The 19,406-nt window shown below is 35.8% G+C and overlaps 1 protein-coding gene across 1 annotated transcript in view; it reads right to left on the bottom strand.

The window, feature by feature from the left end:
• The window catches only part of CTNNA3 (catenin alpha 3), a 1,606,653-nt gene that overhangs the window by 506,176 nt on the left and 1,081,071 nt on the right, over window positions 1-19,406 (bottom strand). Inside the window, exon 10 of the mRNA XM_014587961.1 lies at window positions 16,116-16,208. Coding sequence (XP_014443447.1) covers window positions 16,116-16,208 — 93 coding nt within the window. The remainder of the gene's footprint in view (window positions 1-16,115; window positions 16,209-19,406) is intronic.

Here is a 19,406-nt window from a genome sequence, read left to right as displayed (position 1 = left end):
ATGTGCCCAAAATCCTAAAAAGAGGAGAAATGGAGGAGAAAGGATTGTAGTGTGTGACATTCCCCTCCCAGAGGGTGCTTTCTCTTTCTCTCTGCCTCCAGGGAGTACACACACCTTATAACAAATTAACAAAACAAAACCAAAAATATAGCTGAGCCACATCACCAGAATTTCTGATTCAGTAAGTTTAGAGTTGGGCTTAATTATTTGCATTTCCAGTAAGTTTTCAGGTGATGCTTACACTTTGGGTCTGGAGATCACCCTCTGAGAGAAGTTTTAAGTTCTATCTTACTTGTGGCCTCAAGCAGCAATTGATATAGGTTAAAAACATCTTTTTCTAAATTAATCCTGTAGTTTTCTACTATTCTGCAATCTCTTGGTGTCCTTCTTCCTTGTCTGACTTCTTTCTCACTTTCTGTTTGTAAGTTTCTCCCTCCCTGTTGTCAGTTGAATGCTATAGTGACTGGCTCCATGATTCCAGGGCTTCCTTCTTTCCTTTTCTAAGGGTTAAATATGTCCTCCATGTTTTAGCATCCCATCCAATGGTTTTAAATATCATCTATATGCTGCTTGGTTCCAATTTTCCTGCCTAAATGTCTTCCCTAAACTTCTCTCTGCTGTCTGACATTTTCATATGGGTATCACAAACCTAAATGAGACTTATTTCTCTCTTCTCCAAATGTCATCACCTCAATTTATTCCCAGTTCAGTAAATGATACCACTATACACTCTGATGCTCAATTCTGAACTGTTTATATGATCATGTTCTTTTCTCTCACCTACCATTATCCACTAAACCCTACCATCACTATTTCCAAATTATTTCCTCAATGTGAGATAGAACCTAAATTTATTCTGAAACCATAGGGCTAGCAGGTGGCATGGTGGTTAAGGGCACTGGATTCCCACATGGCTGACCATGGTTCAAATTCCAGATCTAGCAGCTTGCTTTCCCACTTTCTTTCTCCCTTTTCTCTCTCTCTCTCTCTCTCACACACACACACACACACACACACACACACACACCCCTATCCCTCTCTGGGCAAATTTAATTAATTCAAGAAAGAAAGGAAGGAAGGAAAGAGAAAGAAACAAAGAAAGTTAAATAATTCATTAAAATATTTATTCTGAACCCACCTATAGCAATAGCTTAAAAATAAAGACATTAGGTTACATAGTTTATTTAACTGATAAAAAATCCAATGTTCAATAGAGTAAATCATTTTATGATAACAATATTTAATTCTTTTGAAATTAATATGCTCATGGGTCCTAAGTGAAGGGTTTTAATATAAAATTTTTTCAGAAAATAATGATGCCTACGTTGAAACAATCAAATTTTTTTAGGCCCAATGCTAAAAAAAAAGATTCCTAAAATATCTTATTATCCATTTTGTAGCAAGACAAAATATAAAAAGTCTATGTTCTTTTGAAAATTATACAAATATAATTAGATAAAGCTCTGAGAGATGAAATAATTCTAAACCCAAGAAGAATGTTTGTATTCAAATCTTAAAACATTTATTTTTGGTTCCTTTACACTGAGTAACTTGTCCAACATCTCAGAATTTTTTCTTCCATATAGCTATATGATGATTATAAAAATTTTTTTAAAGAATTTTTTATTTATTTATTTTTTTCACATGAGTTTTGCCAGAGAAAGAGAGAAGGCAAGGTAGGGAGGAGTGAGAAAGCAAGCTGCCAGGTCCAGGACTTGAACCACAGTCAGCCATGTGGGAGTCCAGCACCCTTAACCACCACGCCACCAGCTGGCCTTAACTACCTACCATACCACCTGCTGGCCTTATCATAATTTTTATGTCATATGACTGTTACCATAATTAAATATAATAACCCTAGTAAAGCACATACCACATCTCAGATTTACCAGGGAGGGTCATCTTTTCCTTTACAGAATTTGTCACCAAAGGTACACATTTATTCTGCACAGCTGTGGGTGTGTTCAGAAAATGTGTATATGTTCAAAAGCAGATTCAGAACTTTCATGTAGTTTTCAAAGAGCAGAGATTGAAAGATGTATTTATTTTTTGAGGTATTTCACTGTTGTTGTCATCCATTAGACAAAAAATGGAATTTCGCTGAGGTAATAAGTACAGTAATTTTGTTCCTAAAAGAATAGGCCAGATTAAATTTACTTCCAAAGAATAAACTATGCAATGCCACACTGATACATACTTGCTACATACTGTAAACATTTGACCCTCATTAGGCTCATCACTTACAGCTTCTTAAAGCTTGCAGATCTCAGCGCAGTTCTATTTCTACTTCACTTGCCTTGATCTGGTATTTGTACTCTGCCTTTTGTACTGATCACATGTAATGATAATATGTCTACTAGCATTGTTTTGAATTCTTGTCCCATTTTCCTTGGGTAACCCAATATGACACATTTTATTTTATAAAACAGTGTCAACAAAGGTAGTCTTAGGGGAAAAAAACATTATAGAGAGAATAAAATATATTTTGTAGTTGTAAATATAATAGATTTCTTCACATTTATTTTTAAGTCTAGTCTACTGCTTTTTCCTATTTTTTATTTTTTTCTTATATGATAGGACTCATGTGCTCACTAAAGACCAGAGAGCAAGAGAGAGAAAGTGAGACTACATCCACTAGGAAGGATAGCACAGTCCCTTCTCCTCTACTCTCTTCGTAGATTTTTTGACACTCACACATGCCCAGTATGTTTTTCAAGCCATCAGTCCAGAACGCTAACACCAGAGTAGGCCATTGAGGATTCAGCTGCCTTAAGTCCCACACTACCTGCTATCTCTCATCACTTTTTTTTTTTTTTTTGAGAGATTTTCACTGTAGGGCGCGTGCGCTCGCCAGACAGACAGAGAGAGACATAGAGACAGAAAGCAAGAAATCACCCCCCAGGGGGGATGGTCACGCCGCAATCCCTTTTCCTCCATTCTCCTCTCGGGATCTTGGGCACGCACGCACACGCACCAGCGTGAGTTTTAAGCCACCAGGTCCGGGACACGAACCGCGGTCGACTACGTGGGAGTCCAGCGACATAGCCATTACGCTAGCTGCTGGTTCCCTCATCACTTTTAATAAAACTTGTCTTTCCTAGGTCATTGGTCTAACCAGCTTATCTTCCAAGAGACTGGGAGATCATCTGCCAATCCTGCACTTTTGGTTCGGTGTGAATAGGAAGTTGGAACACTGTCCTCTTGGAGAGAATGCAGAAAACCCCTCTGAATCTAAACTGACATGCAAGGGTCTCTGGCACAGTAGTTATGACACGTAAGAGGAGAGCCCAGCATCTTTCAGTTACAGAATTACAACTAGCTATCTTGGTCATAGCACAAAGAAAGGAAAGAATGATTGCTCAGATGTGTAAAAAGTCCTTTCATCAAAGCAGTTGTCATAAGAAGGTATAGAAGTTTTTAGTACATAAGGTCACAGGTTGTATTAACATTAACCCTCATGGAAAGTTCATGGGAGAAACAGTCACAGGAATTTGCCATTTGGCTAGATATCTTTGGGACTAACAGATATTTCATTTCAACTCACATTTAAAGTGACATTTAAACATAGTGTCCACCAAATATTTTTCAGCTTTGCATTACCTTCATTGCATACTTACACTCCTATCGTTACATTCTGAAGTGCAAAGAAGCATCTTAAATTATGAAGCCATTTTTTAAAAAGAAAAATACTGCCTGTGAATTTAATACTTAGTTAATTGTTAATCACTTGCAGATCTAGAATATCTTACTTACTTACTAATAATCTGTGATATTGCTATATGGTCCCATGAACCTCAGCTCACTGAATAAAAATATACTATAGAGAATACTGCTGGAGTTATTTAAAAATCCAATGCACCATATAGATTCTGGAGATAAAAGTATTATTGAATAATTAACTAGCAGTAAAACATATGTTAGGACTCTAGGAAAAGTATGTGAAGGCAGTTTCCCAGTGTTTTTTCTTTTGTGCAATTAGGTTTATGCTTTTGTTTTGCCCCCCTGCTCCCCCACCACCACCACCACAGGACACAGGTACCATCAAAGAGAGAGAGAGAAAATGACAGAGAAAGAATGAGAAAGCACCTCCCAGGGAGATGGCCATGCTACAATCCCTTCTCCTTCAATCTCCTCTCCGGATTTTGGTCACACACACTTGTGCCTGGTGTCTTTTTCAAAGCACAGCACCCAAGACATGAAAAACACAGCTGGCCATGTGGGATCCAGCTGCTCCAACCACACCATTAATAGTCCCCAGGTTTACTTTTTATTTCCTGGGAAGAAATAACCCTAGGTATATAACTTCTGGCCTCTACTCTCTCCTTTCCCCCAAGGCCACCAGAGCTGCTCTTGTTAAGATCACTACTGCCTTCCTGACTTCCAACTCCATGAGAGATCCTCTATGCTCATCCCACTGCGCTTCTCAGGAGCATTCGGCCCTTGCTGATTAGTCTGCTCCATTTGCTAGGCAGCCAATGAGTCACAAATTCCTGACATTCCTTGTATTTTGCTGATGGTTCTTTCTCAGATTCTTCTCTCTTAAATGTGTTTCCTTTAAGCCCTTTGATCCTTTTATTTTCTCTTGCCTTTTTTTTTTCTTTTTTGATGTACAATACTCTTTATTGTAAACTACATGGCCATTTGATTCCCATAGAATTCTTTCTTTGATTTTGGACAAACTCTTATATTCATAACAAAGCTACAGTTTAATGAACAAACAAGTGTAGTTCTGATCTGAATGCTAGTCAAAATTGGCATTTATGTTAACTAGTAAGATAAGAGTGAAGCAACAAAGATGATGGGAACTTCACTTACCAATGTGAGTGACTTCTTTGCTGAACTAGATAATAGTTTTCAGATACTAAAAGTAGTTTACGATATTTGTCATTTTCTCTTTTTCTATAGCAATCTCATCCCACACTCACGGTTCCCACCATCATCTCTATGCCAATGGCTACCATATCTGGCTGTAACACTGCAAAGTTTGGCAAAAATAAAAAAATAAAAGCATCCAATGATAATCAGTTGGCCATGTAGAATTTACAACAAAAAGTATTGTGCATCTGTTAGTTTAAAAAACAAAAAGAACAAGAGAAAATAAAAGAATTGAAATCCTAAACTTCAGAAACATCTCTTAGGTTTATTTCCAATTTCTCCTAAGAGAATCACAGTCTTCCCAGATGCTACGCTAGAACCCTCAAATATATCCTCTTTCATTTCTATCATCATCACATTTGTTTTCAACTTCTGGTCAGTTTATATAGTTCATTTGCAATTTATACAACCTTACAAATTTTTATTTCTACATCACTCATGTAGATCCGAACCTCTGCATGTAACATTCCACAATTTCTTTACTGGTCCTGCCTCTCTGTTTTGCCACTCAGTTGACACCCAATTTCTAGATTAGTCCTCAGAAAAAGTCACTTTTTTACTTAATATGTATAATGACAAAACTAAATCAACTAACCCAAACCTAAGTTTCTTCACTTGGCTGTAAGGGCCACAATTTACCTTTTTTACAGTCTATGCCTTCCCACGGGAACTCAAATGGGGCAGCATTGCCCTCCCAAGAGGTACTCAGAAATGTATGGAGGCATTTTGGGTTATTACAATATCTGGTCTTAGGGAGGCAGCAGTTATGTTTTCACTGCTCATTTTGAGTTATCTGCCATGTTGAGCCCTATCACTGCCACCGTTTTATGCAACAAAATGCCAAGAGCACCCTGTTAAAAAAACAATGTGGTGGGGCCAGCAGGTGGAGAAGTCATTAAGGTGCTGGACTTCCACATGGTTGGCGGTGGTTGGAGTCCCAGACCTGGTGGCTTAAAACGCATGCTAGGCACATGTGTGTGCATGCCTACAATCCCAAGAGAAGGGATCCTAATGTGGTCATCCCCCATGGGGATTGATTTTTTGCTTTGTCTCATTCTACATATAGAATAAGCCACACACTCTATAGCAAAAATCTCTCTAGAAAAAGAAACACTGTGGCTTAGATGGACTCAATTACTTACTTTTTCCATTTCTGTTATATACTTTCCATCTCTTCTGTCTAAAATACCTTTTTTATATTTTTCTAAAGGTCCAAAGCTTTTCCTTTAAGGCCTGTAGAAAATGTCACTTTTCTGTGCACCCTCTCAATCCCCTCATGAAATGCCCTGATGCTATCTTCAATCTATACCTATCTAATACTACTTCATTTCTAGGTAGCTAATATATTTTCTCTTCTTGTTATAAATTTAATATAAGCAAAGCTCCATCTTTGCTTTTCTCTAAAACTAGAACATTATCCAAAATAGCACAAAGTCTTTATGTTAACAAACAATATGACAGCATACACCATGAGCATAAATGAGGGCATTAACGCTCTGGTTTGTGATTAATTCGGAAATTCTTGCCTCAGCCTACATGCTAAATCATACCTGGTTCTAACTACTGTCTTTTAAGCTATTATTTAATATTTGGCTTTTTACTTAAGTTTGATGGTTGTGACTTCTTTCAGGGTAAACCACCTCCTATCTTCCTTCTGGTTGAAACCAGATCTTAGGACTCATTCCTCAGAGCTGTTCCAGTGGGTACTCCTGGATCCCTACACTTCCTTCCTTTGGCTTATCCTGGCTCCATGGAGGCTCCCAGTCAGTGGTTATTAATACCTGTTGAATAAAGAGATCCTTAGAGTGAGTGGAAGGGAGGGAGTGACTATATGATTAAGTCTGGTTTCAGAGCAACCACTGTACAAAGACACAGATAATTTAAGTCTAATTTCTAGACTTAAAAGGTAAGTGAGATCATACCTGCACTTAAGCACTGATTGCCCTCATATCTATCACAGCCTCACCATCTAGAACTGGTCCTAGACTTACAGTCGAAAATCACCCTAGTCAGTATTGAAGATGAACTATTCATCTTCACAATCAATTTTTTAAAACAATCTCCTCATTTTAGTCTTTTTATAATATAATCTGGCTGTTGCTTTCCAAAATCTTAGAGCATTTAGTGCCATTCTCTGAAGATAAAAGAAATAAATTAGGTATAATTATAAAATATTGTCAAGGCTCTTATATGGATACCCTGGGATTCTTAAAGAATATGGTTTACATTGATTATTTGAGTCCTATATTGTTTAGCTGCAAACAAAACATCCATTATCATCATCTACAGATGAAAGAAAATATATCTGCTTCCCCAGAGCATGATACTTGAAAATTAACTGCTTTCAACTCAAAGATATGATAGCTTCTCACTCACAAAAACAAACAGAAAACATACAATTCAAGACATATTTTTCCATTTGAAAGAGATAACCCAATGCCTTTATGAATGCGTGTACTAAATACAGTAACATATCAAAATTTAATCAAAACAAGCCACTGTGATAACAAACAATCCTATCCATGCAGAGGAAGATAATGCCAGTCACTTTCCATGACCTGTGCATCAGACGACAAAATGTCATATTGGAACTTTTTATCACTTTGATTGGAAATTGTATTTCTGCACCTCCCAGAGAACAAAAAATGGAGAACAGAGATGGCTTTCAGCATATACCCAACAATGCCTATAATCTAAATAAAAAACTTACTAAGGCATAAAAATTCACTCAATAAATATGAAGAGTTTTCAAAATGTTCGTGGAAAATACATATTATGAAACACTATGCATGCATTTCAAACTTTTTTGCACCAATATATACTTTTAGTTTAATTCCATTTTTTCCACAGGTTTTTTTTAAAGAATTTTTAATTTAACTTTATTTATTATTATCATTATTATTTTCCAGTTTGATCAGAGCGAGAGAGAGGAAATGAGAAAGTCACCAGGTCGAAGACTTGAACCACAGTCGGCCATGTGGGAGTCCAGCACCTTTAACCACCATGCCCCACCTCAAGTTTTGTTTTTGTTTTTGTTTGAGAGTTTTGCTATAGGGCACATGCGCTTGCCAGAAAGACAGAGAGAGACAGAGAGATAGAAAGCAAGAAATCACCTCCCCAGGGGGGATAGCCACACCGCAATCCCCTCTCCTCCATTGTCCTCTCAGGATCTTGGGCACGCACACACATGCACCCGGTGTGAGTCCAGGTCCTGGACTCTAACCATGGTCGGCTACATGGGAACTCAGCTACATAGCCGTTACACTAAATGCTGGTCCCTCCACCACAAGCTTTTTTAAGTTCTCTCACATACTAAGTATCTATTATATGACAGGCATTCTTTTTAGGATACGTCAATGGAACAAAAATTACTAACCTCATCTAACTCATATTTGTCCATATTTAAATATGAATATAATCTATCCCCAAATATTTTGGTCTTTTTATACTTCATGAGATTCTATATCTGGGACCTCCCTGACTTCCTTCCCTTCTCTCCAGCACAACTGTATATAACCATTTTAGAAAGTAATTATAGATCGTCAATAAGCAACTTATAAAAAATATTGTCTCTGTATGCCTAATCACATCACTGAAAATAAATTTGGTGCCTCTGAAAGCTGTTTTATAGGGTCGTTGAAAGTCATGAGGCATTTTTGCAGAGAAAACACATCATGACACATCGTGACTTTTCCAACAAACCGATTTTTCTTCCAGGTCACTGGCTACCCTTTGATGGAAAGGAGATATAGAAGACAGAACAAAGCTCTACTAGATTTTGACACAAAGCTATACTTAAGGTATTGAAAAACTGGACTTGATTTTGTAAAATCTAAACTTACGAGAGTTTACCTCAGTGAGTGCATGTTTACCATAAAGAATCGTATTTATGAAAAGACCATTTAAACATATCACAAATAAAATGTTAGCTCTAATTACTTTGATAAGACACAGTCTGTTTGGCTTTTGTTCAGATACTCTCGGTGATGAGGGGATAGCTTGCTGTGGCTTAAAACAAATTCTTTTTCAGCAACTCCCTAAACTACAGGGTCCAGAAATCGGGATGGCATTCCAGACATGGACATCCCTGTGTCAAGAATATTGAAGATTTTGTCTATTTTGCAAACTACGTATCATAATGATTTTACTGCAATAAAATAGTCATCACATGCTCTTGTCTTAAATAATTGAATCATCTAAATTAATACTGGATTTTTCAGGCCTCAAATATTTTTAAAAGAAGGAGCCAGGGGTTGGTGGGAAGTGGAAGAATTCACATAAGATTTAGAAATTTTTAGAGTGCTGATAAAAAAAAGTATATAAAAATGTATTACCTACTTTCATTATCATTTTATAAATCAACTGTTTTGATGAATATAAAACAAGTAGAGAGTATGTAAATACAGAATAAAATAGTGAATAAATTTTACCATATGAAAAAACTAACTATACGGACCTAATTTTGCTCTAGACCATTAAAATGTTTTCATGGCCCATTTTTGGAACTCATTGAACTAGATAACAAATGTACCTTCCAAACTCCTGCTGCTCCAGGTGCTTTTGATAGCAATGATTTTCCTATCCACTTGTGCAGTGGTTTTTATTAAAGCTAAACCCCTGACTTTATATTTACCCTTATTCAATTTCAGCTGATGAGTTTCTAAACATTTAACATATTTTATAACCTTTAACCCTACAGTCTTGTATCATATGCAAATATAAAAATATTTAATTTTTAAATCTTTTCAGATTGGGTAGCAAGCTAAAATAGAACAAAATTAAGCATTATACATAGTTTTATCTTTCTGCCATGTTGATTATAACTGTTCAGAGTATTTTAACAATGCTATCGTTCATATTACATTTCTCTTCTTCATATAGAGGGCAAACCCATTAGAAGATCTCAGGGTTAGGTATTAAAGGGTTTCCAGGCCAGCTTCCCACCCATAGCTTAAGACAGTTGGTCAAAGTAGTGACCTTCTTTGTGTTAAATGCCTATGGTGTAGAAAAACTCCACATCCTGTCTTCCTAGTAAAGCCTGTTTCTACTGGAAAATTTGCCTACATTGAGATGGAAGTTGTATCCTTCTAGCTTCTGTTCACAGACTGTAGTTCTGCCCCTCAGGGCCTACCTGAACAAGTCTTTCACATCATAGCTCCTCAAAGGTTTGATGGCAGTGATAATATCTCTTCAAGTCTCACCTTTTCCTGGTTAAAAATTCCCTGTTGCTTTATGAGGTTTTTATATGACATAGTTTCAAGTCATGTCATTATTTCAGACACTCTCTGCTAAATATGCTCCTTATGACAATTCTTTTTTAAAGCATGACACCTGTAACTAAGAAAAGCTTGATAGCTATAGTCCTCCAGGTATAGTAAGTATAGTAAGAAGCAAGATGATGGAATTCACTGAAACTTGGGTGAATCCAATTGTACTTAATAATTAGGAATTATGGGCCATGCCATCACTCCCTACCAATTACGGTATCATCAGTGGATTAATTTGCTTCAAAATTGATCTAAAATCTATGTTTAATTGGTTGGTTTTTGTTTAGAAATTAATAAATTAGCTATCCACAGTTTATATATATATATATAAATGTGTTCCTCTCTGTTCTTTGTCCCCCAGTCTCACTTTCTAAAAGTACCTAGGATTAAAACTCTCATGAGAACCTTTTGAAGCTTTTGAAAATTTTTCTATGAATACATAAATATATCAATTTATCTTTTTTCACATAAACGGCATCATACATATTATACGCTTTCTTGGGTATAATCCAAGTCAAAACATACATAGAACTAACTTAACTATTTTAAACATTCTCTAATAACAGAATTTCAGTTGGTTCTAGCTTTTGCTGTTACATAGACTGCCACATAAAAAACCTTGTTGAGAGACTTCTGTGCACCTGCACACATATATCTGTACCATACGTTGTCAGAAGTTGAACTGGTAGCCATGAAGTTCTGTGCACATTTATTTCAATATTGTACACACACACACAATTACATAATTGGGCTGCACTCAAGACATAGCAATTCTGAATTTCAGAATGTACAGCTTAAACATGGCACATGATCTACAGTTTTTAAAAATCATTTGGAAGTACACAGAAGGTTGAGAATCAGTGAACCAGTTTTAAATCTTATTCTTTGATGAAAACATATTAAATCATATTAGCCTTTTTATGGCCTAATCAAGTCTATATGATATTCTTACTGCCTACATTCTAACCTAAAATCCCTATGCATCCTATTTTCTTTTTTATTAACTAGATCTCTGTATATTTCTGTTTCAAAATACAATAACCTGCTTCTCCCCTGATAGAGTTTACACTTGGTAATTCCCCAGTGCTCTCTTCCTTTAAGGTATATCAGCACCTTCTTTTGTTTAGCATGAGGACTGAGCTCAAATAATATCTTCACACAGATCGACTTGCATTATACTGTAAAAAGCTAAGGAAACAATTTCTTTGATGAAATCTTGTAGTCCAAGACAGAGATGATGGTAGCACAGGTTCAGGTGGGGACAAGAGAAGATGGAGAGATGTATACAGATGCAGGACTGACATTTTTTTTGGTGAAATTAATGGGACTTGTTAATGTATTAAGCAGGAAAACAGCCATGAAATATCACTAGAATATAAACTTCAGAGAAGCAAGAAGTTTTGTGTATGGTCTGTTTTCTTTACTGTTAACATCCTCCCTCCTTCTGTATAAACAGTGCCTACCACATAGCAGATGTTCAATAAATACTGAATGAATAAAAGAAACCCTCCAGGTTTTTCACTAGAGTAACTAGGTGAATAGCTGTGCAATTAAGTAAAATTGGAAAGACTGAAAGAGAAGTAGAATTATTTTGGGATGCAGTAATCAGAAGTTCCATTTGGGTTATTTTATCTCTTAGATTTCTCTTAGTTTCCCAAGTGAATATGCCGAAAGGGAAAGTGATTATTGCATGTGAGTTTGGTATCACATGGGGAGAGGTTTGGCATGGAGAGAAAAATTTGGAAGTTAACACCACACACAAGATATTTAAAGCCACAGAAATAAAGTAAATAATAAAAAGCTAAAGAGCTCCCTGAAGAATACTTTTTAAATATAGGATCTGATTATGGGAATATCGATAACATATTTGTTGACAGAAATACTCAGTATCTTAAAGGAGTTATTATTCTCTAGAATAATCTAAAATTTGTAACATTTTAACATTTAAGATAAAATTCTAATGTTTTTCATGACAATTGATAAATTGAGTCACAAAGTTATACAACAAAAAGTCAAGAATAATAGCAATAATTTAAAGAAAAGAAAAAAGGAGCCAATATGCCAAAATAGCAAAGTTTACTATAGAACCATGACTAAAACACTGTGATACTGTTGCAGAGATGGGGAAATAGACCAATAAAGCAGAATGGAAAAGTCAGCAACTATATACCTTGTAACATGCTCCACTTTGTGTATCAGTCTACATTTATATGTGAAATGATAGTAAAAACAAATATGTATTTGATATTATTACATTATATATGTATAATGCATTATGTAACCATGTATACATATGCTATATTTGGTGTATATGTTACATTTATATGTATACAAATATATATGAAACAATGAAAATATTCATAAAAATCCTGCCTCATGTTTGAAATAAAATTTTAGAAGGTGTAAAGATGTAAATGTTCAATAACTCTTCAATTTTTAAAAAAAGGTGACATGAGAATTATATGATATTTTTGTTCATAAAATCTCTTATTTTTTCATAACAGAGCACATGCCCAAAATCCTGAGAGGAGACTGGAGGAGAAGGGATTATGGCTGGCCATCCCCTCTGGGGTGGGGGTGGATTTCTTACTTTCTGACTCTGTCTCTTGAGTGAGCATACACCCTATAACAAAAATTCTCTTAAAAAAAAAATGTGGTTGCCATGTAGAATCTAGCTTCTCTTGAGCAGTACATTACCACTGTGCCAAAGAGCCAGCCCTTATTGGTAAAATTTCTTAACAAGGCATTGTTAAGCTCTTATAAGCAAAATTTCTTAACAAATCATAAACCAGAGCACAGAAGAGGTATTCCATAAATATTTATGAAAAGAATTAAGAGATGAATCATATGTTCCATTAAATTTCTTGAAATCCTCTATGATTGGGACTGGCAGGTGGCATGGTGGTTAAGGGTGCTTGACTCCCACATGGCCGACCATGGTTCGAGGCCTGGGCCTGGTGGCTTGCTCGCTCTCTCTTTCTCTCTCTCTCTCTCTTTCTTGCTCTCTCTCTCTCTCCCCCCAACCTCCAATCAAATTAAAACAAATAAATAAATACAGGTAAATAAAAATAAAAGCTTTTTTTAAAAAATTCTCTATCATTAAAATATTATTTAAAAAGTTAAAAGAGCACCAGTTCATGGCCTGGTGGCTAAGGTGGCTGGGTCCCACATGACCAACTGCAATCCTAGAGCCAGTGGTTTGGAAAACATGCCAGGTGCACGTGTGTGCATGCCTAAAACCCCAAAAGGAGGAAGACATGGTGGGGAAGGGATTACAATGTAACTACGCCCCATCAGGGAGTGACTTCTCCCTCTCTCTTTTTGTCTCTCTCTCTCTCTAATGAGGATACACATTCTTTGACAAATATTTTTAAGTTAAAATAAAAGCCATATGCAACAGAAACATTGTAAGTAAACCTAAGCAAATCAATTACATAAGAAAATGTACACAATCCAACAAAAAATTAACAACAGATATGGGCAAGTCACAGAATTAGAAAGCCGATAATAAATGTTTGAAAAACATTCTGACTAGTAATCAGAAAATTACAAATTAAAACTTACGAGTTGCATTTAATACTCTTCACATTGAAAAGCATTTTAAAAAGTGACAGCATCAAGTGTTTTCTGCAATGTGGAGAGAACTCTCATAGACTGTTGATGAGAGTGTAATTAATTCAGCTGCTTTAGAGCCCTCAGCTCAGTATTCTGCTCTATTTCCTTTCGGAGGGAATTTTTTCCATAGAAAATTGACATCATGGGAGGTATCTCCGTTGTGGGCCCTCTAGATTCCACTTCTTCAGCCAGTTCTTACTTCTTAATCAACATCAAGTCTAGAGAAGCAATTTCCCTTCCTATTTCGTCAATATTCTCAGAGATTAAATTGTTAGCAACACAGATAAAAATTTTAACACATGCTCTACCTTTAGTGAAATGGGAATCTCAATGGATATCTAGAGACTTGAAATTCCCAATTACTGTTAGATTTCACACCCTTAACACATCCAGTCTTTATTAGGAAGTAAGCATCCATGTTATTTCCCACTTCTTCTAAAACCATGGAATTTAATATTGTCCCTATGTATATCGCAGCTCCAACATGACTAGTCATATAGAAATAATCCTCCCCCCCCCCAATTTATTGTTCTTCAAAATTTAAGAAACTCTTGGAGGCCAGCAGGTGGCATGGTGGTTAAGGCACTAGATTCTTCCAAGGCTGATCACAGTTTGAGGCCGGGACTAAACAGCTTGAAAATCACAACAAACAAATAGATAAAGAAATAAATGTTTAAAACAAAGAAAAAAACTCCTGAATTACCGACAAGAAAATGTCTCTTGACTTTTTTCAAGCCCATACCTTCTTTTCAAAAAAGAAAAGTCAAAGTCATAATTTTCATATTATTTGAAATTTCAAAGTAAATAATGACTGAAGATAAAACAAATCAGTTAGACAATGCATCTTTCTTTCATGCAATTCTGATATAGGCCTTTGGGATGTGACCATTGTTCTCCACTGCCAGGCTTGTTTGAGAATCAATACTGTACGAACAGGGCACACTGTGCATCCATTTAATGAGGGCAGGTATGTCAATTAGGTCATGGAGCACAATTTTTGTTCATACTCTCCTTTTTAGTGAAAAGAAGCGACGAGAAAATGTGTTTTTTCATCTAATTTTCCATTTAATATTATGGAATCATAGTATTTGGAAGTAAGTTTTTACTATCTAAATCTGTCAAAACACATAATTTATCTATAGTCAGAAAATATTTCTATAAAGTATTTCAAAGCTCAACAATTTATCAAAAGAAATAGTTTACATCATTTCAAATTGTAAAATCTTACATAGAGGTTTTCTATGCCTTTAGTGAAGTTTGTGTGGGCATCTTGTTTGGCCCCCAAAACGACTGCTTGTTTATAAAAAAAACTACTCGAATGGAACCAGCAGGTGGCATAGTGGTTAAGGCACTGGACTCCTACCTAGCCGACCATGCTTTTGAGATCCAGATTTGGTGGCCTAAAACTCAAGCCAGTCAAGAGTGTGTGCATGCCCAAAATCCTGAGAGGAGAATGGATGAGAAGGCTGTGCGGCCATCCCCTCTGAGAGATGAATGCCCAATTACTGGCCATTACCCCTTGGGGAGTGGGGGGTGATTTCTCACTTTTTCTCTCTGTTACTCGGGCAAGCACAGGTACCCTATAGCAAACATCTCTCTCTTTAAAAAAAAAAAAAAAAACAACTACCCATGTAATATGTAGTCGCTCTAGTACCCAATTTGTTCATCTATAAAATAAGGGGTTTTACTAAACATGAATCCTTTGTGTTATAATATTCTAGGGCTTGCAATACAAATTGAATTTTTCTTTCTTAGAGTTTTTATAAAAGAAGCCCTCTTTGCTTCCTTCCTTGACTAGAGATGAAAGGAATTTATCAAGATAGGTTAATGCATAACACTTAATTATCAGGATTCAATGTATCCATTTTCAATGATTCTTGTGAATTTTTAAACTTCTAGATGTTTAATTCAGACTAAGATCTCTCAAAATTATCTAAATGAGCTTCAAGAATGCACTTATTTTTAGTAAAGAATAAATCTAATTTTGGATAATTTGGTCCTCTGTTTAAAATAGATATTTGAATATATTTATAGATGCATAAAAATATAAAGAATTCAGACTACCAGGTGGTGTAGTGGTTGGGGCACTGGGATCCCACATGGTTGACTGTGGTTTGAGTCCCAGACCCAGTGACTTGAAACTCATGCCAGGCACATGTGTGTGTATACAAAAATCCCAAAAGAAGAATGGAGAAGAGACTGTGGCATGATCATCCCCCTTGGAGCTGGTTTCTCACTTTTTCTGTGTCTTTCATGAGCAAACATGACTTATAGCAAAAACCTCACTCTAGGAAAAAAAAAAGCATGAAGAATTACATGTAATTTTAAGAAAAAGAGATAGCACCTTAGTTGTCTTACCTGTGGACACAAGGTTTCCAGGTGATTGGCTGCAATTTTGACAATTTTAATTCCATCTTCATTTGTTGACATGGAACAAGCAAGATTTGCCACCTTAAAAACAATCCAAAATATTTTAAATTACTTTAATAAATTAGATTATCAAGGAAATGCAGAAAAATTTGCTATCTTGGAAAAGGATGAACATGTATATATTCATTGACGACCTGTGACCAACATTCTCATAAATGTCATTGGTATCTGTATTATGAAAGTATTCAGAGAATCTATTGATATTAAAACAAATAACCTCAAAGGACCCTAGAAAATTGTTTAAAACAAAAGGGAAGACTACTGAGTGAATCAGTAAACTTCATACAGTCTCTTGGTATCAATGTCTAACCCATAATAAGAAGCTATTATGGGACTGGGGGAAAAATGTTAATCTATGGATTGAATGCTAATAGGTTCTTGGAATCTCATATGATTGTGGTTTATTTTAAGTTTGTAATTGGTTTATTATTTCCCAGAGGTCTATTATACATACTTAAGTTGCATTAAGCATGACTGTATTTTTATTCATGTTTTATTCAGTATGAAATACGCTACAATGCTGGACAAATACAAGATAATTCTCCTTCCTGTTTCTGATTTTCTACAACTCCATAGGCACTGTTTGACATTCCAGCTGTCAATTTGATTCAAGCATTAGTAACACTCAAATTTCAAATTATTGCTTTTGAAACTTACACCCTTTTCCAGTGAAATGACTACTTTTGAAAATAATTATTGTCTATTAGCTAAGTCTAATATTTATAAATACTTTCTTTACGCTATGAAAAGAGCCATGCAAGAGGGTAGGATTCTTTCTCCTTCTCTTGAACCTCACTCTGATTCAACGTCGCCATTGCTAGCATACTGGAGAATTTTTGCGCAAAGGCAATGTTTTCTCTAATCTACAAAATACATCAAGATCTTCATGACTAAAAGGAGATTATTTTTCTAACAATAATTTTTCTAATATCTGTTAGTTATTATACACTTCAACATGTTGTAGTTTTTACAGCTCAAATCCAAAATACATTCCATTGTGGAAAATTGCACGTTAGTTAAATGGAATGGAAATGAACAAACACAATTTTGGATCACTATTTTAAGATGATGTCAGTTAAATGGATTTGTACTCTGTTTTATTATAGTATTACTTTTAATTGTCAATAGTGAAACAACTCCTTGGTTTGCGCTTACATACAATGAAATAACAACCATACATTATTTAACTGTAGAAGGGCATTGCGCACTTTATTAATGTACATGGAAATGGCTTACTTGAAAAGGTCTTTTGTTGGTTTGAAGGTCACAATGTCTTGACTTTCATATCTGACATATAATTAGGGCATTTGTGAATTATTTGAAAAGGGCAACAATTTCTGTGCCCCTCTCCCCTACTCCCAAACCCCACTCAGCAGTCAAATTGCTTTACTAAGTATCGCATTAATTCATACTGAAGTTGTAGAAAATATATCTGTAAACTTGAGCATTGATAGCTGAAACTAAATAATGCATAAAATTGAATCAACCCTTTGATCAAATTATAAGAAAGCTGGTTACTCCAATGCTTAAAAAGTAGAGAAAACTGCTCCCATGTTACACTCCTTTTTAATTTTGTCCTCTCTTCTCTTTTTCCCTTTAAAAAAAAAGAAATTCCTAGAACCAGCAGACAGCATAATGATTACATCGCTAGACTCCCACATGGCTGACCACATTTCGAGTCCCAAATCCGGCAGCTTGAAACTCAGACTGGGCCAGTGTGTGCGTGTGTGCACACGGGCAAAAATCCAGAGAGGAGAATAGAAGAGAAGAGGTTGAAGCATGGCCAACATCCTTGGGGTGGGGGGGGTGATTTCTCACTTTCTGTCTGTTTATGTCTCTCCACAACCTACAGCAAAATTTTCTCTAAGAAAATTGATAAAATAAAATAGACATTCCTGTCTGTACATTTTCTGGCCATGTTTATTACAAGCCAGTTAAGTGACTAACATAATATGAAAACCATCCTAAACACTGTTTCATTTATATTAAGAGTTAATTATTAAAAAGCTCTCAATAAAAAATACAACTGAAAGTTTTGTTTTCTACTCTATTAAAGTTTTCTATTCAATTATTGAATATAATATCACCCTTTCTGTCTTCATTTATTTGGTGCCTATACACCTCTGACCTTCTCCTTAATAGAACTGTTCTGTTAAGTAAACTTAGGTTATCGAGTACTATTCAAGTCATGTGTTGTTTAGTGCTATTTTGTGCAAATTAGGTTGAATTTAGCTAATGCTCCATGACAAAACAGAAGCGCTAAGTGAGAGAAATAAAATCCCTTCACTTTTTTTTTCTTTCAGAAATCAGCTGCCAAATTTAATCTACTTGGAAATAAAACCCCTTCACTTTTTTTACTAGTAAAATGATTGAATGCTTATCTTCCAAACTACTGTTTTTTCATTTTTCACAGAGAACTTTACATTCTGTTTTCTGTTCAGTGTTTCTTCCCTTTGTCCCTCCCATGTACCCTCTACCACCTACTCCCCTCCCTCAGTCTCTGATACCTACACTTTCGGAGCTTCAGATCTTTAACATTTATAATTTGAGTGATTTGTGACATTCAGAGTCAATTCAATTGAAGCCAAACTTCTTTTTCCTTAGGAGAGGTTTTTGCTACAGGGCGCGCGCGCTCACCAGAAAGACAGAGAGACAGAAAGTGAGAAATCACCCCCCAGGAGGATGGCCACACCACAATCCCTTCTCCTCCATTCTCCTCTCAGAATCTTGGGCATGCACACACACGCACCAGGCGTGAGTTTAAACCACTGCGTCTGGGACTCGAACCGCAGTCGACTACACGGGAGTTCAGTGACATAGCCATTATGCTAACTGCTCATCCCAAGTCAAACTTCTTCTAACAATAATTATTCCTAAATTCTGTAAGACTCTCTAGGTTGTCAAGTATGTTTCAAAGCACACAGTATGAAGATAACTCCCTACTGGCAAAAAATATGCAAATAAAATATTTGTATAATGGTGGAAATGTTTGAGGTATTTGGACATCTATTATAACATACTTTGTGTTTCTTCTATCACATCTCTCTCTCTCAGCTGTTGGGAGAAACAAACTTTAATTCTTACAAATTGGATAGAATTGGGACCAGCAGATAGTGTAATGGTTACATCACTCGACTCCCACGTAGTTGACCATAATTAGAGTCCCAGGCCCAGTGGCTTAAATCTCACACTTGGGGAAAAAAAAGAAAAAAGAAAGAA

The sequence above is a fragment of the Tupaia chinensis genome, unplaced genomic scaffold (genome assembly GCF_000334495.1).
Source record: "Tupaia chinensis unplaced genomic scaffold, TupChi_1.0 Scaffold000250_1, whole genome shotgun sequence".
Lineage (NCBI taxonomy): Eukaryota > Metazoa > Chordata > Mammalia > Scandentia > Tupaiidae > Tupaia > Tupaia belangeri.
This window is presented reverse-complemented; position numbering and strand designations above follow the sequence as displayed.